The sequence below is a fragment of the Pseudorasbora parva genome, chromosome 9, assembly GCF_024679245.1.
Source record: "Pseudorasbora parva isolate DD20220531a chromosome 9, ASM2467924v1, whole genome shotgun sequence".
Lineage (NCBI taxonomy): Eukaryota > Metazoa > Chordata > Actinopteri > Cypriniformes > Gobionidae > Pseudorasbora > Pseudorasbora parva.
In genome coordinates this window covers 17,397,577-17,423,607 of record NC_090180.1, presented here as the reverse complement: position 1 = coordinate 17,423,607, position 26,031 = coordinate 17,397,577, and the positions used below count along the sequence as shown (strand labels likewise).

Below are 26,031 nucleotides of genomic sequence, written 5' to 3'. Positions count from 1 at the left end.
TTTTATGATATGGATTATCATATTATAAGATGCTGTAACAATTGCATCATCTCATCTTATAGTTACAGTTGAAAAAAGTTATTTGTTGCTGTTGATTTCATCAGAGTTTAAAAAAAAAAATCTGATTATTTTACAGAATATCCTGTTTTGTTACATGACCACGTATTTCAGAGATATATATTTGTATAACGACTGCAAAATTATATATTTGGAGGCCTCTCATATCTTTTGTATCACACTGCAGTTTTTTTTCTTCTCACAAAATGAACTCCAATCATTTTATCTTGGCTATTTGTTTAGGTAGTCATGATCACTTTACGCTCAATGATCAATAAATAACTTCTTTACATCATCCTTCACATGCTTATACCGGCTGTTAACCAGGTTTAAATGACCATATTTTTAATTAATAGATTTAAAGAACATGCAGCATACAGTAACGGTCAAAAGTTTGGGGTCTGTAATTTTTTGTTATTGTTTTTTTTTTTTTTTGGGGGGGGGGGTCTCTTCTGCTTACTATGGCTGCATTAATTTAAACAAAAATGAAGTAAACGCAGTAATATGTTGAATATATAACCGATTTCTATTTGAATATATTTTAAAATTTATAATTTAGTAATGGCAAAATTACTCCAGTCTTCACACTTCAGCGTCACGTGATCCTTCAGAAATCATTATAATAGGATGATTTGCTGTTAAAAATATTTTATCAATGTTAATCATGACAAAAGTTGTGTTGTTTAATATTTTTGTGGAAACTGTGATACATTTTTTCAAGATTCTTTAATAAATAGAAATTTCAAAAGAACAGCATTTATTTGTATATCTTTTGTAACATTATAATTGTCTTTACTGCCTCTCATTAAATAAAAATTGACTGTTTACTTTGTTAGCACACATTACAGGTCTTAGGGGGAACAACTGTGTTAGTTCACCCAAAAATGAAAAATAATTACTTAACCTAATGTTGTTCGACACCCGTAAGACCTCAGTTTATCTTCAGAACACAAATGAAGATATTTTTGTTGAAACCCGATGGCTCAGAAAGGCTTTCATTGACACCAATGTCATTTCCTCTCATAAAAGGCACTAAAGACGTCGTTACAAAGCCCATCTCACTTCAGTGATTCTAAAATAATGAAGCGATGGGAATAGTTTTTGTGCACAAAAAAACTAAATAACGACTTATATAGTGATGGGCCGAATTCAAAACAAAGTTTCTAATGATTATGAATCAGCTTATTGATTCTTGATTCGGATCGTGTGTCAAACTGCCAAACTGTTGAAATCACGTAACATTGGCGATCCGAATCATGAATCGATACGCTGATTCAAACATGCAACTTGTTCATTATCATTACCTGTGAAACTGTTGTCTTCTATGGCAGTTAAATTAATATTGTCTTTTTTTTAGACTATTTGTATTGGTTTGAGTTATTTAAGCAAGGGACCTGAAATTTAAAAAAAATCTGAGGTAGAACCCCCAGACCCTCCGCAAATACAATAGCCCCACCTATAATATTTTTCATCAGCTACCACTGGTCAGAATACTGAAAAAAACTCAGTTGCTACTGGTTCACTGGGACTTGTCATTGCTGAATAAAAGTACTGTTTGTCTGTTTTTTAAGGGAAAAACAAATATACCCTAAATGTTTGAATGGCAGTGTATTCATAATGTACAGACCTAGGTTTCAGTGCCTTTGTTTGTACTTAATAGTGAGGCTCATGGGTGTCTTTTGTGAGGTTCAAACTGACATTTTTGGATTGTTTAAGAGTAATTATTTAAATGCACAATAGTGACCGAGTGATTTCTGCATCCAGCATGTTACTGACCCATCTCTACTCTTTGTTGCACTGTGAATCACAAGCTTCCAATGGGCAGCCAATGCTTTTTTTCCACATGATTTGATCTGATGTGAGATTTCCTATGGACTCCATTAAGAATACCAAAATGCTTTACATTAGGGATGCAAAATATATCGGCTGATATAGGTTCATCTATGTTATCGTAATGTTATCGTTATTGGCCCAATTTTAAAAAATGGGCTGATATATTAAAGCTGATAAATAATGGATTATTTCCCTCCTTCATATGCGCACTGTTCACCATGATGGTTTTGGATTGCTTGAAATATGTTTGCGATCACTTCAAAAAAGGAACATACAGTTTAGTATCAGCTTTCAAATATAAATAATTATCTGTATCTGGCAAAATTTTCATAACGGTGCATCATCATTCACAGAAGCACAACAGTTTTAGTAGTGTGAGATGCTTTGGAAAATCATTTATTGTGCATGATTTGTTTGAAACTATATTTCACAAGCACCTTCTTACACACCTTTCTTTTGTGGAATATAAAAGAAGATATTTTGAGAATCTTTCTTTTGTTTTTTTGTCCATGCATTTTAAGCTAATGGTGACACACAGATTGGCTACCAACATTCTTCAAATATCCAAAAAAAATCTACATTTGTGTTCTGTAGAAGAAATAAATAATATAGTTTGTGTGAACTTTACCTTTACAACTTGTGGTATCTTTGCTTTTTTATCTTTGTTTAGGCACAAGACAAGAGGAAAGCCTTGGAGGAGACCAAAGCCTACACCACCCAGTCCCTGGCAAGTGTGGCCTATCAGATCAATGCCTTAGCCAACAATGTACTGCAGCTGTTGGACATCCAGGCTTCACAGCTGCGGAGGATGGAGTCCTCCATCAACCATATCTCTCAGGTCAGCCCTTGGCACTACAACACCAACAAAAAAAAACATGTGTTCCGTACCCCAACATGCTTTGATTGAGTGGTTCTCAACTGGTAGATAGTGAACCCCCCAAAAGACTTTTATCACGCTGAAAAAATTTGCTTCTGGATTTCGTTTTTTTGTTGTGAATCCAGAACTTAAACCAAAATTTAATCTTAAACTACAGAACTACAGAGACAATAGTGACAAAACTGACCTCAATCATTCAGTTTCTAAAATAAATACAAAACCTGTCTGATAGAAAACAAGTTTACAAAAAGATTGATTCCAATGTTTGGTGATAATCTAGAATAATAGGCAATTTTTTCTAGGCTGGTCATTTTTAACCAGGAACACCACAAGTGTTACCATTTTGTACAAGATAAAAGCATTTCAAAACAAACTTCCTGGTTAAACATTACAGCACACTACTGTGATAATGATAAATTGTACAGAATATTTAAAAATTTGTACTCAATATTGCCAAAATTACTTAGCCTAGCTTCGCCCTCCTATGTACTTCCGATTAATTTTCATTTTCCTTCAGTACTCGGTCTGGTATTGCCGTAAATTCTCTGGTTTTATCCGATCAAATTTTAACCGGCCAAATCAGGGGAAAGAGGGAGTGGCTGAGAACGATGAAGTTGATGTCATGCGCTACAGTCTATGGTTTGAGATGACATGTCACGACCAAACGTTAGTGATTGGTTATGGTAGATCCAGAGAGGCTCAGGGCAGATCCAATAGTTTTAAACTTCAACAGAGTACCCGCCTTCAAGGAAGTAAACGCTTGTCACTGGAGAGTGGCCATACACTCTGTACAAATTAAATGTACGATTCACAGGCTAAAAATTACTCACAAATGCTGTTTTTCCACGCAAGAACTTAGGAGCAGGAGCTCAGATCAATGAGGCCTACGATCAATCCGTTTTCAAAAATAACTACAAAACCTGTCCTAATGAATAAAAAAACAAGTTGACAAAAGATTGAGTCCAATATTTGGGGATAATATAGAATAATGAGTTTTTTATAAGCACATTTTTGTAGCTGGTTATTTTTGACTGGGAACACCACAAGTGTAATAGACAATGATGTCAAAATGACAAATTCTCAACTCATTTTTGGAGGAAGTAATTATACCCTGGGTGACTAAAGTCAGTATTTTAGTCCAATACAGTAACGTTAACTAGCATTTTCTGGAAAAAGAAAATCCTCTATGGGTCAAAATGATCCGAACACAACATGAGGGTTAAAGCCATACCCTATATTTCTTGCCACTTAAAGGGTTACTTCACCCAAAAAATTAAATGTCATTAATGACTCACCCTAATGTTGTTCCACACCCATAAAACCTCAACCGATTCCAAATCGATGTAGAATTTGGATTGCAAATGACACATGATTTCAGCAGTTTGGCAGTTTGACACGCGATCCGAATCATGAATCAATATGCTGATTCATAACCGTTCTAATCTGTGTTTGAGGATTAAAAACAAACCCGGAAGAGAAGACAATGCTGAATAAAGTCGTAATTTTTGTTATTTTTGGACCAAAATGTATTTTCGATGCTTCAAGAGATTCTAACTAACCCAGAGATGTCACATAATGAGTACTTTGATGATGTTTTTATTACCTTTCTGGTCCTTCTGGAAAGGGCCAGTATACTGTGCATACGTTTTTAATGGAGAGACAGAATCTCTCGGACTAAATATAAAATATCTTAAACTGTGTTTCGATGAATGGAGGTCTTATGGGTGTGGAACGACATTAAAATGACCCTTTAAATGACTTTGATAACACAGATATTTTGCAAACAAGCTAGTTTTCACTTAATTGTATCTTAATTGACATTTTATTGCCATACAATTCATGACAACACTGTAGGCTTCTGTAAAGCTGCTTTGAAACATTGCGTATTGTGAAAAGAATTATACAAATTAGACTTGACTTTCTCGATTTACCTGCCATTTTGGACCGTTGCTATTGTGTCCTATGGTTCATATATTTGTGTGTTAAATTTGAGAAAAGCGCCAAATGCAAAAGAAAGTCTCAAATTTCCTGCTGACCTCACATGCTTCGCTGTTCCTGACTGCCATCACTTATGTAATGCATAAATAATTAGATTTACATGGACTAGACTATGGATTATGCAGATGGTGATTAACTACACTGAATATGTTAGAAATTAAATGATCATAATGCTTGACATGTCATATCCAGTGCGAGCCAAGATTTATATGCCACGATTTGTAAAGAGCATCTCAGATACTTTTAGTTCTCTCTGTAGATGCATCACCATTTGAACAAAATGTCAGAGTGAATTTTTTCATCCAAAGTGGGGGGTGGGGTGTATTTATTGAGGGTAATAAGAGATCCCGTTCCCCCATCATGTGCTAGAGTAGATTTTCAGAGCCTTAATGGAAGCTAGATCTAATGATTTGCCTTCTACTGAAGTTAAAAGGCTCCTGCAAACTGGTTTGCCACCACTTGTCTCTAAGAAGATGGCAGGCAAATTATGTAAAAAATGGCAAATTCTGCTTGGATCCCACCATTAATGTGTACATCATTGGTGCATCTGAACTGACTGACTTACCATTACTCCAGTCTTCAGTGTCACATGATCCTTCAGAAATCATTCTAATATGGTGCTTAAGAAACTTCATATTTCTTATCAATGTAAACAGTTGTGCTAATGCGCACATTACTATATTACCTGTCATATGCTCTAAAAGATGTACACATACACTTTTAAAAATCAAAATTTGCAATATAAATATTTCGACATGTTGTAAAATGTATATCATTTGAGTTATGGACAAATATAGAGATGCTATATGAATCCTGTGTTTTGGTTAATAGATACTACTGTATTCATCATACAAGTATTCAGTCTAAATTTGCATATAGAAATGCCTGTATGAATATTAATTTAGTCACAATTCATCTGTATTCAGACACCTAATTTTAAGCAATATATATTTGCTACATGAAAACTATGATTGCTCACATTAATTGTAAACATTTTCCCATTTCCATCTCCGTTTTGTTATTTTCTTATTTAGACTGTGGACATCCATAAAGAGAAAGTTGCCAGACGAGAGATTGGGATCCTCACCACTAACAAAAACACGTCTCGCACCCACAAGATCATCGCCCCGGGCAACATGGAGCGACCCGTGCGCTACATCAGGAAGCCTATAGATTACACTCTGCTGGATGATGTGGGTCACGGTGTTAAAGTAAGTTTGATGTTTACTATAGTAAGCATTATTATTACTACTGTTCATACTTAGGTTTAGAGTTTTTGAATAAATTATGAATTAAAACTTGCATTCAGAAGTATTATAGATTAACATTTGGCATTTATAGATATAAATGAAATCAAAATATGATTTATTTTATTATTAACCAAGACAAAAAAAATAAGACCTTAAGAGGACATGGTATTATTATAAATGCTTCTCAGGTAAAAAGAGTTTAAGCATACAAAATAGGCCAGCTGGCTTAAGAATTTGATTAAAACATCAATCGCAAGTTTACAATAAAATAAGATATTTATTTGATTTATATCATGTTACTGTTTAATTTCAGATTAAATGTAAGTTTAAAGAGTCTTGAAGTAGAACTGGGTCAGTATTCAAATAACTTTTCCTTGATGTAATGCATAAAAAAATTGCACAAAAAAAACCTTACCCGACTGCTTCAGAGAACAGTATTCAAAAGGAAGAATCAACAAACTGATAAAGAAATTGATCCTTCGTGTGTGTGCATGTGCGTGTGTGTATATGTGTGTGTGTGTGTGTGTGTGTGTGTGTGGACCCCTCTCAGGTTTCCTTTACTATATTCATGTTATTAAATTATTCATGTCCATCAGTGTCAGCTCTGAGCTGTTATAATGACATCATTTTGCTCTCTGAACCCTCGTACCGATGTTATCACATTAGATTGTCCCTATTTGCACTGAGAAGTAATTAAGAAAGATGTCTTTGCATTGTTACTCTGACCTTTATGTGTTTTCTAATGGCTTTTATGGGATGATGCCATGATTGGTCTGGATGGTGTATGGTTGTGACATGGTGTCAACAATATTCACTATTAGTTGTTCAGCCTTTTCATTCCCTATATATAATTGAGTCAGATCTTGAAGCCGTGTGGCAGCAGCTCACCCCAAGACCTGTTTTAAAGGCTTCATTAGTTTGGTGCTCATGTGTGGTGGCCTTTTTCCCCCTCGGCTGAGTACACGCCCCGCAGGCTGCCCTCATACTGGCTCTTTAATTAGGACACTTAACTCATTAGATGTTGCTCTCTCTTTGTCAGTCACCTCTGACTGACATGCCCAGAGGACATACGTCTCTCCTCGGCCCTCAGTCAGATCTTTAAGTTGCGATTATCATAATTGGTGGATGTTGAATTGTCACAATGGCAAAATACAGTATCAATATCAAGTTGCAATATGTTATATAAACATATTACTTTATTTACAACTTTGAAGTGTTAGATAATTATTATAACAAGGTCATGAATAACACTGATTATCTCATCATCATGGCACTTGCTAGTGGGTGTGATAAATTAGGCAGCAAGGGAACATTTTGTCCTTAAAGTTGATGTGTTAGAAGCAGGAAAAATGGGCAAGTGTAAGGATTCGAGCGAGTTTGCCAAGGGCCAAATTGTGATGGCTAGATGACTGGGTCAGAGCATCTCCAAAACTGCAGATCTTGTGGGATGTTCCCGGTCTACAGTGGTCAGTGTCTTATCAAAAGTGGTCAAAGGAAGGAACAGTGGTGAATCGACGACAGGGTCATGTGCAGCCAAGGCTCATTGATGCACATGGGGAGCAAAGGCTGACCCGTGTGGTACGATCAAACAGACCAGCTACTGTAGCTCAAAATTCTCAAGAAGTTAATGCTGGTTCTGATGGAAAGCTGTCAGAAAACAGTGCATGGCAGTTTTTTGTGTATGGGGCTGCATAGCCGCAGATCAGTTACCCATGTCTGTCCACCCTGTCACCCACCCTGTCGACCGCTGAAAGTGCCGACAGTGGGCACGTGAGCATACGAACTTGACCACAGAGCAATGGAAGAACACTCTAAAAAATGCTGGGTTAAAAAAAAAACAAGTTGGGTTGAAAATGGACAAACCCAGAAATTGGGTTGTTTGAATGGGTCCATTTACTAGGGCTCAAACAACTCAATTTCTGGGTTTGTCCATTTCCAGGCCAACTTGGGTTGTTTTTAACCAAGTATTTTTTAGGGTGAATGTGGCCCTTTTGTGCATTGCTTACCTGGGAAACACATGGCACCTGGGTGCACTATGGGAAGAGGGCAAGTTGGTGGAGGCACTGTGACGCTTTGGGCAATGTTCTGCGGAGAAACCATGGTTCCTGCCTTCCATGTGGATGTTACTTTGACATGTACCACCTACCTAGACTTAAAGGATCTGCTGCTAACATCTTGGTGCCAGATACCAAAGTATCTGTGAAATCTCTAGTGGAGTCCATGCCTCTGGGTCAAGGCTGTTTTGGCTGCAAATGGGGCACCAACACAATATTGTTATACCTGATCGGTGTATGTAAACAATATGTAAACGATCTGTTTAAGCTGCATATACACACATACTATATGGACACAAGTATCGGGACACAAAATGCAGGTTTTTCAGTCAGACCCATGGCCAAAGGTGTAAAATAAAACACCTAGCCATGAAGTCTGCATTTGCACAAACATTTTTTGGGGGAAAAGGGGGTCGTTCTGAAGACCTCAAAGAATTCAAGCGTGATACTGTGATAGGATGCCAACTTTGCAATGTCAGTTCGTGAAATTATCCTGCTAGATATTCCATGATCAACTGTAAATGGTATTATTGGTAAGTGGAAGCATTTAGGAACAAAAGCAAAGACAGAGATGGATCACTAAATGCTGAGGTGCATGGTGAGTAAAAGTCGCCAACATTGATTCCATCGCTGAAGAGATTCAGACTTCCATTGGCATTAATATAAGCATAAAAACTGTGTGGCGGGAGCTTCATGAAGTGGGTTTCCATGGCCAAACAGCTGCATGCAAGCCTCACTTCATAATGCCAAGCTTTGGATGGAGCTGTTTAAAGCATGCATCACTGGACACAGTGGAAACATGTGGAGTGACGAATCATGAAGACCGTTACTTGTCTGACTGCATTGTCCTGATTGTAGAGTTTGGTGGAGGTGGGATTGTGGTATGGGGACGGTATGGCAAGACAAAGCTTCGGATTAACAACTCAGCACTACTCTCCATCCTGCTTTATGGCTCGGAGACTTGACCCTTAAATAAGACACTGGCTGCAAGATTAGATGGCTTTGATAGCAGGGCTCTCAGAACCATCGAGAACATCAGGTGGCCCCAGCGGGTTTCCAATCAAGTGCTTAGAGCCCACACGTGCCAGCTCAGAGCATCATGCCTAGCTGCACAACGTCACACCCGCTGGTTTGGCCATGTCCTCCGCCTCCCTCCTGATCATCCGACGAGAGCCATTCTCCAGTTTGATCCGAGAGCCACAGGCTGGAGACGACCACGAAGCAAACCCTGCACCCGATGGCTTGACGTCCTAGCAGGCGACCTCCAACAACATGAAGTTGCTATGGAGGATGCAGAGCAGCTGGCACAAGACTGTCAGCACTGGAAACAACTGGTTCATCTGGTCGGCTCAACGCACAGGGATAGGACACCCCCCTACCCATTGCAGGAGCAAAAATAGAAAAGAAAAAAAAAGTATATATATATATATATATATATATATATATATATATATATATATATATATATATATATATATACTTTGTTTTTCACATGTGAGACAAAATGCTTGCAATCACATTTAGAATAAAGAACGTAGGGATAATTATACACCGTAAGCTAGAAAAGACATTTAACTTTATTTATAACTTTGCTTATGAGGCTGATTAGACGGTAACTATGACTGACATTTTATGTGATTATCATTCAGTTGTTTTGTGTAAGCAGCTTTGACTTTTTTTGCTCTGTCTCGTCTAGATTCTTATCAGTCAAATTAGATCAGTATTTGTTCTTTTTTCAAAGGTTTTTTGTTTCGCTTCTCCTCTCTCTCTTTTTTATTAAGTTGAAGTAATTAAATAACCTTAATTATTCTCTCTTCCTCAATGCTTTCACTTAGTGGCTTAAAGCAAAGGTAAGCACAACCCACAATGCTATCTGGGTCCTATGTGGCTACCACCATTGCCTTTGTTTCTTTTTTTTCAGGTATCAAAACATTTTTTATTATGTTGTGTTATGCAGGGGTTTTCAAACTTCATGATGCCAAGGACCCCCAAATGAAGATCCTTTATGGGGGACCCTCTTCCTAAAATACATATAAATACAATATATATATATATATAAAACTTTTAAACTGTTAGATAAATAGTAAGTGTGGTGTGACGTTATAAATACAACATATTGTTTGCAAACTTAAATTGGCTATACTTAATGTTGTATACATATATATTAACCTGAAGTGAAAAAAATTCAATGAAAATTTACTTGTTAAAGCAACTTTCATAATGCAGGTCTATTTAAGCAGCTTACGTACCGTGTTAAGAACCCCAGTGAGCAAGATAAAGGGGACTATATGAGAAAAACTCACTAGAAAGATACGTAGCAAACATATACAAATCTTGAAAGTATGTATACGGCAAACAAGGAGATAAACAATTAGAAATGAAACCATTAGATTGTTCGGTAGACTCCATTTGTCTTTTAATTCTCTGAATTTTTCTGGGGACCCCTTAGAACCTTCTGGAGGACCCCTGGGGGTCCCCGGACCCCAGTTTGAAAACCCCTGGTGTAATGCACACTATAGTTCATTTCCATAATCTGATATGAGAATATACATATTTTAGTTTACATCATGCTGGATGTTTGATAAACTAATTAGTATTTTAAATAAATAGATATTATCATGACTGTGAAAGGTGCCTTAATGTTGTTATCCCTGCAATTTCTTCAGCAAGGGAATAACCAGCCAGCTCGGGCAGGTGGAGGAACATTATCCAGGACCAACCCACCCACACAGAAGCCCCCAAGCCCCCCCATGGCAGGTAGAGGTACCCTGGGGTAAGTCACTATATCTCACTTTTCATGTGTTCTTGCTGTCTCCTGTGAGTTTTGTCAGTTATTGCCACAATAATTTTTTTAGGAATCTGGCATCCAACAGCAGATTTCTTTTTCTTTTTTTTTTGCATGTAGTTTGTTTGTATCTTAATTAACAAATGTTTGTTTGTGTTTCTCAGACGAAACACACCATATAAGACCCTTGAGCCAGTCAAGCCTCCTGTGGTGCCTAATGATTATATGACCAGTCCAGCGCGCCTGGGCAGCCAGAACAGCCCAGGACGCACAGCCTCACTCAATCAGAGACCCAGAACGCACAGGTAAAGCTCACACAGAAGACAATGCAAGCCTTCCATTGGTTTGAGACACTGTACTGGAAGAAATAATGCTTTTATCCAGCAAGAGAATTTTGAAACTAAGTTCCTGCAACTACCCGGTGCGAAGGTTTGATGCGGCGATTAAAGCTGTAAGATAAAAGTCGCTATTACAAGAAATAAAGTCTCAGTTGTGAGACAGTAGAGAAGGCAGTGGCCAAGCAATTGTTAATGGTTGTTTTAATAATAATAATATAGTTAATTTGATAAATTAGAATAAAGTGACTAATGAATTAATGATGGCAGTGTATGTTGGAGAATGTTCAGTAGTTTTAATAGTTTTAGATTTGACTGCAGTCTTTGATACAGTTGAACATTCAATTTCAGTTAAAGGACTCTGGCAAATTTTTAAGTTTATCTTTATCATTATATCTTTGTGAGTACAGTCTATAGAAAAAAAAACGAACCGGATTGGTCCTTGCAAAATGGAGCTGTTACAGTTAATGCCCAGAGCCCCCACTCAGCTAAAACGGCAGCTATGGGGGCATAAAACGTAAAGGATGTATTTGTGCCTCTTAACAGACACAAAATGTAATTAAAATGTCTGTCCAACATGAACTGGTCCCTTACATGACAATGAGATGCGTTTAGCCACTTAGCCATTGTTTAAATTCACCTGTTTTAGACAGCTAACTGTATCTCGCACTGAAGTCCCGTGGGAACGCCATTGTAGCCGAAAAAATAGTCCAGTTGGGAAGAGCGTTGTGTGTATGAAGAGGCTCTGCTCATCGGCTCGTCGGTTCTCCATATCGAACGTGTCCGAAAGAAACGTTTTTCGATTCTGTACTGCTGATCCAGCACGTTCAGTTACACGCGCATGCTCAGAATCAGCTGCTCGTCAGTGCTTTCAGCAAAACAAGACTCAGTTCAGTGAACGGTTGGAGTTCCACCATATAATTCAAGACATTAGTTTATTTCTATCCGGAGGGACTGTCACTCATGTCAGAAAGTGAGCAACTAAAGTAACTTGTGGGATCAGCGCTGATTTGAGACGTGAACCGTTTAGAATGATTCAGTCCGATTTGGTGAACTGGTTCGCCCGGTTCACTAAAAAGAACTGGTTCAAAAGAACCGGTTAAAAAGAACGATTCGTTTGAGAACCGTACATCACTAGAGTGATGATCCGATCGGGCTCACAAGTGAAGAAATGGTTCGTTTGTGCCTTTCCGAATTGTGGCAACAGAATGTGAAAATTTGCAGCGAACGCTTTGACAAGGATTACTAACTTACACAGACACAACACAGCTGGGCGGGTTAGAGAAAAATGTCATTCCGTGGTCGAAGACGGGTGCAACCACTGTGGAGGTAATTTAAACTTTATTTATCCTTCCATTTGGGGACACATGGCTTGAGGAAAGACGTGCAGTAATAAAATAATCATGCTTTACACACATGACGCTCTTCCCAACTGGACTATTTGCCTTTTTTTCCGGCAACAACTGCGTTCCCACGGGACTTAGGCGCGAGACTAGAGCTAGCCGTCTAAAACAGGTGAATTTAAACAATGGCTAAGTGGCTAATCGCATCTTGTTGTCATGTGAGGGACCTGTTCATGTTGGACAGACATTTTAATTGCATTTTGTGTCTGTTAAGAGGCACAAAAACACCCTTTACGTTTATGCCCCCAAAGCTGCTGTTTTAGCTGAGTGGGGGCTCTGGGCATTAACTGTAATAGCTCCGTGTTGCAAGCACCAATCCGGTTCGTTTTTTTTTCTTTCTATAGACTGTACTCACAAAGGTATAGCGATCAAGATAAACGTAAAAATTCCCCGGAGTTGTCCTTTAATACATTGAAAACATGGGTTGGTGTTTCAGGGATTTTGTTGGATTGGTAGTGTCACTTGGAAATGGTGGTGTTCTGCAGGTTACCCTGTTGGGACCAATTCTGATTTAAATTTACACGCTTCATTTTGGCCCTGTAATCCGAAAACAATATTAGTTTTCACCGCTTTGCAGATGACATAAAGTTATATTTATCACTAAGTTACAAGGATTTGATTAGTTTTGGTGTCCTTCAAGCATGTTTAACAGATATAAAAAATTGGATGGCCTCAAACTTTCTGCAGTTAAACACTGATAACTCTGAAGTTGTAATAACTGGTCTGAGCTCGAGTAAAAATCAGATTGAGCTAGCTCTTAATAAGTCTTTTCTGAATATCTTCATTTTGAATCATGTTAAGAAGTTGGTTCAGTCTTTTTTTTATCATTTAAGAAGCATTTTCAAGGTTAGGTGGTTTTTGTGTTTTAATAATACAGAGAAGCTTATTCGTGCTTTTATTTAATCCTGTCTTGATTATTGTAGTAATACCTTGCTTTCTTTAAATCATTATACTTAATCAGGTTTACAATTAGTACAGAATGCTACAGCCAGACTATTGACACAAACAAAGTTATTTAATCAAATGATATCTTGTTTAGCTTCTTTACATTAGTTACCTGTTCATTTTAGGATTGATTTTAGGATTTAATTGTGGGCACACACAGCATTAAATGGTTTGGCGCCTATTTATTAAACTGAGCTTTTGAGACATTATAAAATAGTGAGATGATTTAGATAATCTTTTATCAAATTGATAGCTGTTCCAAGAACCAATTAAGGGAGACTAATATCCAGTGGATATTAGATCTGCTGGATTTATGTCTTTTTTTTAAATGTTGTTAAAAAACTTCTATGTATAGAGGTTATTTTTGTGTGTTCTGTGGTTTTATATTTTTATTACACTTTGTTCAATGTATTGTGTTCTTATATTGTGTAAAGCACTTTGTGCGTTGCTGTTTTTAAAAGTGCTTCACTGTTTTATAAAGTAACATTATAAGATATAGTCACAATTATGAGAATATATATATTCTATGTGTTTCTAACCTTTAAAAATGACTGTAACTTAATCGGGACATCTCAAAGCTCTCATGGATGTCTATATTATTTCCTTTTCCTCTGGCAAAAAACAAATGTATCAGTGAAGTTTCATTTATAAAGATTCATTGGTCATTTTTTAAATTCTATGGCACTGTTTAAATATACAAGTCTTCTTCTCTTTCTCATAAACTTGATTCACCACTGTCATTGCTTTCCCAGTGGGCTTGTTATACTCATGAGGAAAGATTAAGGTGAATAAGTTTAGAAATAACAGTAAACTATTTCTTAACCTTTAATTTCTCACATTTATTCTCCAAACTCATGTTACAAAAGGTCTTGATGTGTCAATAATGACTTTTTGAGTGGCTCAATAAAGGATTTGTGAATTTATGACAATGCACGTTTTAAGCTTTAATAGCTCTTTGTAACCCTCTGACTCTGTGTGTCTCAGTGGCAGTAGTGGGGGCAGCGGCGGACGGGAGAACAGCAGTAATAGTATGGGAATCCCTCTGGCTGTGCCAACACCCTCCCCTCCAAGTATGGCACCAGGTGACAATTCACATTGTTCACATATTGTATTATATTGTAGTGCTGGGTTAAAAATATAGATTGTTTTAATTTCATTCAATTCTCATTCTGAATAACTGTTCTTATCCCCAGAATCAATCTTTCAGTCTGTGGTGTTTTCAGTTTATGCATGAACAAAGCGTTACAAAACATTCCATTAAACACAGTAAGCTTTGCACTTTGTTGCTTTTTGATATCAAACATTCTCAGCTTTAAAATTCTACGTACAAAAAATAAATTGTAGGCGCTCTCTAATGTGGCTTGACAGATTGCTTTAGCCGCTCAAATGAATGGTGAACCAATCGTCTTTTCCTCTTTACTAGTTATAGCACAAAATAAACCGATGAACATCAGAAGGTATGTTGAAATGTACTTTCTGAAATCTATTTAATTGTAACTGATTTGTGTTTTAAGAAATGCATTAATAAAACAGTTGGTAAACTCAATGTATTTAGCTTGATGGCTAGAAAAACTTTAGAGAGGAGCATTTGCTAAATATATTATACGTATATTCATTATATTTTTGCTTAACCTGTCTTCACTATTTAATGTATGTTTTTGAATAAATTTGCCATGAAAGCAGTGAAAATAATCCTAGGTCTAATTCTAGTTGGGAAATAATCCTTTTGGGACTATTTGCAAAGAATTCTTTCATTAAAGCTACACTGTGTAACTTTTTTAGTTTATTCTTAGCTAAAAGCACTTTCTTTCAAAAATAGATGTGTTCATTAAAGTATATTTACTTCTTTCAAGTAATAAAGTATTCTCGTAAGTTTATAATATGCCATTGAAAATACATACGGGTGAGGGTTCGAATGCCGGTCGCCATGTTGCCCCTCCATCTTGAAAGTACATTAGCCAAAGAGGGACATACCCGTAAATTCAAGCTTCGTCTTTCGCGTTTTAACACTCGATGGCACCATGTCAAATGTGAAGAGGGGGATTGCCATGTTAATCTGGGACTAAATCGGCCACACGAAATCAGAATTGAGAGGAACAGAAACTATTATTCACTGGATGGTCATATACCTTTACACCGCTAGATGGGGGAAAATATCACACAGTGTAGCTTTAAAGGGTTAATTCACCCAAAAATAAAAATTCTGTCATTAATTACTTAATAATTACTTACCTTAATGTCTTTCGACACCTGTAAAACCTCCGTTCATCTTCGGAACACAAATTAAGATATTTTTGTTGAAATTCGATCGCTCAGACAGGCCTTCATTGACATCAATGTCATTTCCTCTCTCAAGACCCATAAAAGTCATTAAAGACGTTGTTACAAAGCCCATCTCACTACAGTTATTCTACAATAATTTTATGAAGCGACGGGAATAGTTTTTGTGCACAAAAAAACTAAATAACGACTTAGTGGTCATCATATAGTGATGACCCGATTTCAAAACAAAGTTTCGAAGCGTTATGAATCAGCATATTGATTCATGAATCGGATCGTGTGCCAAACTGCCAAACTGCTGAAATCACATGACAATGGCGATCCGAGTCCTGAATCGGATTCAGGATAGCTGATTCATAACCGTTTGAATCTATGTTTTGAAATCGGCCCATCACTATACAAGTCGGTATTTCGTTTTTTTTTTTTGCCAATCAAAAACTATTCTCGTCGCTCAGTGCCGTTTCTAGGCATAGGCAAACTAGGCGGTCGCCTAGGGCGCCAACAGCTGGGGGGCGCCAGTGAGCCCCCGCCCCAACAAGATTTTTTAGTTATTTCATATATATTTTATTATTAATATTTCATACTTTTGCTATTTCAAGGCATTATGATTAGTTGTGATTATTGGAGTGAAGTCGCCATGGTGATAGTGGTGCTGCTGTAATGAAATGAGATCATGTAGAGGGCGGCAGGGAACGTCGTCATCCGTGGCGTTGTAACGCTTGTGTCCGAGTGAAAAAAATGTAACTGGAGTGAATGCAAACACGGAGGTGATTAACATCAAACAGATCGCACTTTATTCCCCGCTTCACTCTCATCACAAACTCCCTTTCCTCTCCCTTCATCCGAGTTGAAAAATTTGAACTTTGGCATCAATTCGCGCCTCCTTAACCAATGAGGAGCCTGCTTGCTGCTGTCACGTGTGAAAAGTGACATGATGAGAAACACTGCATATAATTAAAAATACTGTTATTTTGTCACTAAATGTAGTTTTAATGCTTTTCAGTTGATAATATAGTTGTTTAAAGCTAAAATATGTGGTTTACTTATAAAGACAGTGCCTATTTAAAAAGAATACTCTTGCATTTTTGGAGTTGTGAGATCCTGGCGTACTCCGGGCGCTCAGCGCTCGTTAACCCCGGCAAGAGCAGCCTCGCGCGTCTATTTCACTTCAAATGCTCGATTTCTACGCACGTCCAATTTGCTGCAGTCGCGCGAATGGATTCAAAATGTTCACGCGTCAAACTAGACGTGGTAGACGGGATTTTGACACTCAGTTCGCGTTTGGTGTGAACGCAGCGGTACGGGTGTTGAAACGAAATTAGGGTAAGTAATTATTGACAGAATTTTCATTTTTGGTTGATCTAACCCTTTAATTTGCATCAGATATATTATTAGACCCAAGATTCTTCGCACTAGTGAATAAATACATAGAGCTATATTTGAAATTCCCTATTGTTCTGATGGTAGAATTTTTTTAAAAAATGTCAAAGGTTTCCGGGTTCAAATCCATTGTCAAATGTTTTTTTTTTTTTTTTTTTTTTTTTTCAAAGAAAGATTTAAGATGTTTATCATCGATTGTCTATTAAGAGAATGGACACATTTGTGTGCATTTTGTTTGTTGATTTTCACCGGAAAGAATTGTCTTCACAATGGCATTAAGTGATAGATTGACATGCTTGTCTGTGTGTGAAGGCTGTGTGCATGAGCCAAAAGAGAATGTAAACTCTGCTGCCTACTTTGATTTGATTGGCCATTTTAATCAATTTGACATTGACGAGTGGCAAACCAGACTAAAATGTTTTGTCATCCTACCAGCATACAGAGCACTGCATAATGAAGTACAGCAGAGCAGTGCAAGAATTTCTTATTATTGGGGAGACTTGTGTTGATTGGGGGACATGAATTGATATGCACAGATAAATCATTTATAATGCATACTGCAATATTCCATAAAAAATAAGAAATGGCAATTTTGACCATATGGTTACAGCAATATTTGAGAGATGTTCTGTACTAGCCTGGATGCATGCTGAACTCAGCCCCGCACACAACATTTGAGCTTGGGCAGCTCGGTCTGGACATAAGGGAAAATGCCGTTTGGGAGGTAAAATGTGTGTTATTTTGGCAAGGTTGCCTGCTAAAATTCGCATTCCTGGGCCTATATATCACATAATTGAGGTCACTTTAACCCGTGGACATGGAAAACAACCCGTGCTAAAAAACGCAGACTTGGCAACACAGTGCAGTTGAGTTCTGTTGACATTTGACAACTAACGTAAGGCATCACTTCGTTGCTCTGATTGGCTGTAGGTCTATCCAATTGAGGTCTTTCCTGGTTCAGTTTAAACACGCACCATAATCACAGCCCAATGGAGCAGTATCAGACTCATATTCTGACTAGAATTGAGTATGACCACGTCAGGCTAGTACGTCAGGCTAGTACGATAAAAAACCTTATTTATCAATCAATCAATCAAACTTTATTTGTATAGCACCTTCCAACATCCAAAAGGAGGAGCATTTGTATTTATATACAAATTAATCAATATTGATTCAAATTAAATTGAGAGTAGAACTGAATCAAATCACAAGTTGATGAATCAGAATTGAATCAATACCGAGCCCTATTATTTTGGTAATTCCACCCAGCCCCTAACTGAGTGATCTATTTTACATTGGACTTATTTTCTGTGGCTGTCCTTTTTTTCTGTCTTCCCTTCACCAGTTCCTCCAGGTCCAGGTTTGGGCCCAATCCCAATGTCTCAGTTCGGAACAATCTCACGACAGATCTCCAGACACAATTCCTCCACCACTTCTTCCTCCGCTTCTATGGTGTCCGCCACCGGCACCTACCGGCGCGCCCCTGCTAGCTCCTCCCAGTTCTCTGTGCCTCAGCCCCACCTGAACGGGGGTCCCACGTATCCCCAAAACACAAGTGAGTTCAGTTCCATGCTAGGGAGTGCTATTCAGTGGCACTTAATTTTCACTTTACAACATCTAAATGCCATTACAAAACAAATATCAATCTCAAGTATGTAATTTCTTCACCACTAGAATCACTAAACCAAATAAATGAGGTTACTAGCAACTAGGCAGACCTAGTAACCGATGATCTGCCTGCTTTTCTGCTTTTCATCTCTTCATGTCACAATAACTCACAACTGCTTTTACCTTCTGTCTGTTTATCTGCCTGGGTGTAACTCTTTGGGGTTGTTTTTGCCTGTTATCCTCTTTCTGTCTGGCTGGATGTGTATGAATGTGTGTGCATCTGCGCTCCATGTGTCTCCAGTGTCTGTCGCTCCACCGCCTCCTCCCATGGTGCAGCTGACGCCCCAGATTCCCCTCACTGGCTTTGTGGCCAGAGTTCAGGAGAACAGTGAGTAACGCTCACATTAGCATAGCGCTTATACCTTCACATACGGTCTCTGTTCACCTGCAGCCATGTATGAATTATTCTCTCTACCTAAAATGTAATATTGATTACATTTGTATGTATTCATATATAGGTGTATTAATAGTTATAATTAGAACTATTAATATATAATAGTTATAAAAAAGGTAAAACAATTTTATGAAATAGTGTTTTATTTTGGGAGTTGACTTATTCTATAGTACTATTACTTATAAGTAGGGCAAAAAAAATACAATAATATTCAAAAACACTTTATACAAACAGGGACTTTATTACACCTCTTTTGTGATTTATGTTTTTAATTTCTAAATTATAATGAATTTTGATCATTTTTGTCCTCCAGTAACAGACAGCCCATCTCCTCCCCCACCTCCTCTACCTGAGGACACGCCCTTGTTTGAGGAAGCAGCTCCGCCCCCTCCACCTCCACCTGTGGATTATGATGAAGAAGATGCCGCTCTGGTGCACTACAATGACCCCTATGCTGATGGAGACCCCCACTGGGCCCCAAAATCCTATATAGAAAAGGGTAAGTGAGCACCCCTTTCATTTCGAGTTTTCATTGTCAGATTTACTTCAAAGGCACAACAATATGATTCATTCATTTTTGTTTCTTTTTAATGTAAGATTTTTGAATTGAGAATGCCTTTTTCAATTGAGATCATAATCAAGATGGATGGATGGATGGATGGATGGATAGGTGGATGGATGGGAAGATTGATGGGTGGATGGAAAGATTGATGGGTGGATGGATGGATGGATGGAAGGAAAGACAGATGATAGATAGATGAACAGACAGAAAGGGATGGATGGATGCAAAGACAGATGGATGCAAAGACAGAAGGATAGATAGGCGAGCAGACAGAAGGACGGACAGATGGATGGATGGATGGATGGATGGATGGATGGATGGATGGATGGATGGATGGATGGGCAGACAGACAAACAGGTTGATTAATTGGGGCCTATCAGGTACAGTACATGGCAAAATTCCTCAAGGAAAATTAGATTTTTTTGTTTTTTGTATTTTGAAAGGGACACACTGTACATTAATTACCATTCAGATAGATGTAAATACACAGATCAGGCATAACATTATGACCACCTTCCTAATATTGTGTTGGTCCTAGGGGTGTGCGATATTGAAAAAAAATATCTTCATATTTTCTGGGATTTGCTCGATTACAATAATTAGATGATATTTTGCTGAGTGTGTTATTTTAATGCTACCTTGGTGCTGGTGATCAGCTGACTCCTAAAGGTTTTGATATTCTCCATATGGCCCCACTTTATATTAGGTGGTCTTAAGTACTATGTACTTACATCAAAATATAAGTACAATTTACTTACTGTGTTCAAATTGTATTGCAAAGCACTTTTGCTGATTTTGAGGTGGGATACGGGTAGAGTTAGGGACAGGTGTGGTGCTGTGGGTCAGTTTAAGGGTAGGGTTAGGTGTAAGAGAAGTGCCAACTGTGTAATTACAAATGTAACTACAGAAATTAATTATAGACGTAATTACATGCAGGTAATTTTGACAATGTAAGTACAATGTAAAAACATATGTACACAATAAGTGCTTTGTATCAAATGATTAATTACAATGTTAGTAAATAGTAGTTAAGGCCACCTAATATAAAGTGGGTCCCGCCACATTCTGTGTGGTGGTCAGTTCACAGCAGTAACAGAAATCATCTTTTCCAAAAAGTTTCAATGTATTTTTTCCTTTTATGAGCATTTTACCATCAAGACTACATCACGTACATCACATTACTTCAAGACTACGTAGTGTATGTGCACACACACACTCTGGGTGTGTGTCTGTGTGAGGGATATACTTGATAATGTCAGATTGAACATCGTTAAAATGACAATTACGATATTATCGCAGACTATATATCGCACACAGCCCTGACCCATCGAGGCATGGACTCCACTAGACCCCTGAAGGTGTGCTGTGGTACCAAGATGTTAGCAACAGATCCTTGAAGTTGCTTCCAGTAAGTTGCAAGGTGGGGCCTCCATGGAACGGACTTGTTTTTTTAAGCACATCCACAGATGCTCAATTGGATTGAGATGTGGGGAATTTGGAGGCCAAGTCAACACCTCAAACTTGTTGTGCTCCTCAAACCATTCGTGAACCATTTTTGCTTTGTGGCAGGGCGCATTATCCTGCTGAAAGAGGCCACAGCCATTAGGGAATACTGTTTCCATGAAAGGGTGTACATGGTCTGCAACAGTGCTTAGGTAGGTGGTACGTGTCAAAGTCTCATCCACATGGATGGCAGAACCCACGGTTTCCCAGCAGAACATTACCCAAAGAATCACACTGTCTCCACCGACTTGCCTTCTTCCCATAGTGCATCCTGGTGCCATGTGTTGTCGAGGTAAGCCATGCACACCCAGCCATCCAAGTGATGTAAAAGAAAACATGATTTATCAGACCATTCCACCTTCTTCCATTGCTTCATGGTACAGTGATGCTCCGTGCCTTCTGTTGGTATTTTTTGGCAGTGGACAGGGGCACCGTGGGCACCCTGACTGGTCTGTGACTACACTACACTCTAAAAAATGCTGGGTTAAAAACAACCTAAGTTGGGTTGAAATTGGACAAACCCAGAAATATGGTTGTTTGAACCCAGTGAATGGACCTATTCAAACAACCTAATTTCTGGGTTTGTCCATTTTCAACTCAACTTGGGTTGTTTTTTACCCAGCACTTTTTAGAGTGTATGCACCCTTATACGCAACAAACTGCTATTTACTGTGTATTCTGACACCTTTCTATCAGAACCAGCATTAACTTCTTGAGCAATTCAAGCTACAGTAGCTCTCTGTTTGATTGGACCAGACAGGCCAGCCTTCGAGCCTTAGCCACCCATGAGTCATGAACCTGTCGTCGACTCACCACGATTCCTTCCTTGGATCACTTTTGATAGACACTGACCACTGTAGACCTGGAACACCCCACAAGATCTGCAGTTTTGGAGATGCTCTGACCCAGTCATCTAGCCATCACAATTTGACCCTTGTCAAACCATATGCCTCTAATTCTTACACTTGCCCATTTTTCCTGCTTCTAACACATCACCTTCTAGGACAAAATGTCCCCTTGCTGCCTAATATATCCCACCCACTAACAGGGGCCATGATGGAGACGATCAGTGTTATTCACTTCACCTGTCATAATGTTATGCCTGATCTGTGTATACCATACGTTACAATGCTGTTAACTATATAGGGAACCTCAGTTGGTACTTCACCATAATATTAAAGGTTTAAATTAACTTATTTGTTGGCTACTTACATTTAAATACCACGTTTTTTATAATAATGACGTTATATTAATACATTTTGAATGATTACATTTAAAATGTAAACATTTAAATATTAATACATGAAGGATTTATTCAAAAATATATTCAATGTTGAAGAACAGGTAAAATATAATGAATATGTAATCTAGGGCATATATTTATCAAAATGCTCCTCTAGAATAGTTTTTCTAGATAATTATCATGTTTATGGTCATTGAATGGCTTTTCTGAGGTAAAGGTTTTGACGCCTTTCCATGGTTGAAAAGTTAATAGAGCAATTACATGAGACATGATTAATTTCAGTAAGCTGTTTTGTTTCTTTCAACATTCCTTCTGATGTTCATTCATTTTTATTTGCTGCTGTAACTAGCAGTAAAGCAGAAGAGATGATCGGTTCACGTGCCGCTTGAACTGAGGCGCTACAGCACATAAGAGCGCCAAAACGGTATTTATGGTTTGAATTTCGTAATAAAATTGCTGAGACTTTGTTTCATATCAGAAGTAACAAAGCACAAAGCTTAATGCGATTTTATTGGATGGGAGTTGCTACAAATTCATTCATCAACTGAAAAGAGAATAAAATGAAAAATCAATTCTTGGGATTTAAGAATCAGACTGACAGAGAGACGGATAGACTGACAGACAGACGGATAGATCAATTCTTGGGATTTAAGAATCAGACTGACAGAGAGACGGATAGACTGACAGACAGACGGATAGATCAATTCTTGGGATTTAAGAATCAGACTGACAGAGAGACTGATAGACTGACAGACAGACGGATAGATCAATTCTTGGGATTTAAGAATCAATATTGGTTCTTCAAAAATGAGAATTGGTTTAAAATCGAGAAATCTGTATTTTTTACCTAGACAGACAAGACAGCCAGACAGATGGATAGGCCGACTGACAGACGGATGGATAGACTGACGAATAGACTGACAGACAGATGGATAGACAGACAAAGACAGACGGATAGACTGACAGACAGACAGATTGATAGAAAGATAGTCAGATAGATAGATAAACAGACAGACTTATATGTGGATTGATTGACTGGCAGGCAGGCAGGCAGGCAGATGGATGGATGGACAGGCGAGACGGAAAAACAAACCTGGATAGACAGAAGGATGGAAAGATAAATGGATAGATTTACAGGCAGGCAGACAGATAGATAGACTGACAGATGGATAGACAGACAGATAGTGGACAGGCGGATGGACAGACAGACACAGACAGACAAATGGATAGACTGACAGAAAAAGAGAAAAAGAGAAAGACAGATAGATGAATAGATGGACTAATAGACAGGCAGAGAGATAGATGGATGGATGGATACTAACCCTGTCTTCTCCTCTTTCAGTGGTGGCCATCTATGACTACACAAAGGACAAAGATGATGAGCTGTCCTTCATGGAGGGCGCTATCATCTACATCATCAAGAAAAATGATGATGGCTGGTTCGAGGGCGTGTGTAATGGTGTGACCGGACTGTTTCCTGGCAACTACGTTGAATCCATCATGCATTATGCTGACTAATGCTAAATCCCAGAGACATCATACAATGCAGCCAATCATTTACAAACATTGCAAAGTGCATTAGAATATGACTGAATGTTTGTTTTTGTCCAGTCACCAATGTATCGAGGCATCTACAATGCTCACTGTTTGAGGAGACAGGGCTCATATTGCCTCTACAAAGAATATGAAAAGAAACAAACAAGTCTCACTACTTTCTGGTTAGGTTGCCTCATATATTTTGTACATATATTACAGTGAGACGTTGCCTGTAGGCTGTTGCTAGTGTTTGTTTTTGTGCGTGTTTTGTCATTGTACTGAGATCCGTATTTGCCAAGTGTCAGCTAGGGATAGGTAGTTTTGTTTGTTTTTCTAAGTTTCTCTCTCTCTCTCTCTCTCTCTCTCTCTCTCTCTCTCTCTCTCTCTCTCTCTCTCTCTCTCTGTTTTTTTTTATTTATTTTTTAGTTTTTTTACTAAACTGTCAAACTCTTCCCTTATAAGAGGAAGAAATGTTTGAATGTCATTTTTGGAATATTATTATGCCTGGAAAATAATTAGCCAAAAAAATATGTAAGTGACAATGATGTTTTTACCTAAATTTCGCCTTCAGGATTTGCTAATATTTTCTATAATTTTACCTCATAGCTGTAAGGGAAAACACAGATGCAGTAATGTGCAGATATTCTTCTGCATATCAAACAAAACTTCATATTAACATGTCCACATTGTATACTGTATATTTCACCCCACGATAAAAAATAACAAAAACAACAAATTCTAAGATTACATTTTTTATTTGTGTTAGGACATATTTTTATGCACAAATTTTAAGCACATTTCCCCAAATTATTATTAATATTATCATAATGCAAAAAAAAAATTCTCATTACCGTTATCTGAAAATTATTTAATTTGTTCTTATACATTCTGATAATATTTCTTGTACTGCCATTCATTTATGCTGTTTTAAACATAAAAATGTTTTACAGTAATTTTAAATCACCATTGAGTGTAATGGGAATTATTTAAAAAATAAAAACTCAAAATGCAAGCTATCCGATACATTGCATTATTAAATGCAAAAAAAAAGAAAAGAAAAGAAAAGAATTCTCAATGGTCCTATAGGCTTTGTTTCCTTAATGCATTTTTTTGTGTGTGTGATCTGGACATGTTTTCATGAGATTCACCCATATACTGTGAGTTTAAACTGTGCCAAGCTGGTCTTTGATGGTGTTTTTGTTTTGAACTGCTGAAGTATTGTGAACTTGATTATGTTGCACTGACCGGGCGACACTGGCTCACTAGCTGAATGAGTCTCATTGCCCACAGAAAAAAAAAAAAATGAAGTAGCAGAAATCAGTTTTGTCATTGTATATATTATATAGGGGGACCATGCAAAGCTGAATTTGTGTCTTTCTATTTTGACCAGTTCAGAAGTTTTCCTGAATTTAGGTGCAAATCCATAGATTTCATGGGGGGGGGAAAAAATCAAGTTTAGTGTATAGTACTGACAAATGTGAGCTCATAACTGTTAGCATGGCACAAACATAAAGATGATTCTGGTTTTTAGCAGCGTCTCAAACTACTGTTGAAGGGCGAGCAGTGTTTTAATTTATTTAATCCAATGAAATATCTGTGAGAATGTAACTCGCATAGAGCTGTCTGAACAATGACCACTTAATGTTAAGCATTGCAAGGCCTTGTCATAAGATGTGCAAGTGATCTGTAATTTAAATGTTCCTTTGCAGAATATCTGCAAACAATATAATCTCTATTATCGTTTTGTATATATAATCTGGTTTTCTTTTTATGTACAATATCTTTTTATAATAAAGCACCCTCCTGTGCAAAACGTTGTGTTAGATGTGTTTAGGTGCTAGATGACAAATGTATAACCTTTTTTTTTTTTTAATACACAAACATACAAATTACACATTTTAAGCAACGGTCCATGGCAGTATTCACTG

At 37.7% G+C, this 26,031-nt stretch overlaps 1 protein-coding gene across 6 annotated transcripts in view; it reads left to right on the top strand.

The window, feature by feature from the left end:
* Positions 1 to 25,171, top strand: part of abi1b (abl-interactor 1b) — a 32,374-nt gene extending 7,203 nt beyond the window's left edge. Inside the window, exons 2-12 of one of the 6 annotated variants that reach the window (XR_010907837.1) lie at positions 2,561 to 2,728; positions 5,800 to 5,976; positions 9,905 to 9,919; positions 10,736 to 10,842; positions 11,019 to 11,159; positions 14,522 to 14,619; positions 18,543 to 18,752; positions 19,107 to 19,193; positions 19,573 to 19,758; positions 22,920 to 22,991; positions 23,910 to 24,048. Coding sequence is in view for 4 of the 6 variants with exons in the window: in XM_067454175.1 (XP_067310276.1) it covers positions 2,561 to 2,728; positions 5,800 to 5,976; positions 9,905 to 9,919; positions 10,736 to 10,842; positions 11,019 to 11,159; positions 14,522 to 14,619; positions 18,543 to 18,752; positions 19,107 to 19,193; positions 19,573 to 19,758; positions 23,910 to 24,085 (1,365 nt within the window). In the remaining 2 variants the exon portion in view is untranslated. Of the gene's footprint in view, positions 1 to 2,560; positions 2,729 to 5,799; positions 5,977 to 9,904; positions 9,920 to 10,735; positions 10,843 to 11,018; positions 11,160 to 14,521; positions 14,620 to 18,542; positions 18,753 to 19,106; positions 19,194 to 19,572; positions 19,759 to 22,916; positions 23,493 to 23,909 lie in introns of those variants that run through there. The other 5 variants (XR_010907836.1, XM_067454175.1, XM_067454178.1 and 2 more) reach the window with 5 other exon arrangements.
* Positions 25,172 to 26,031: the final 860 nt, after the last annotated feature.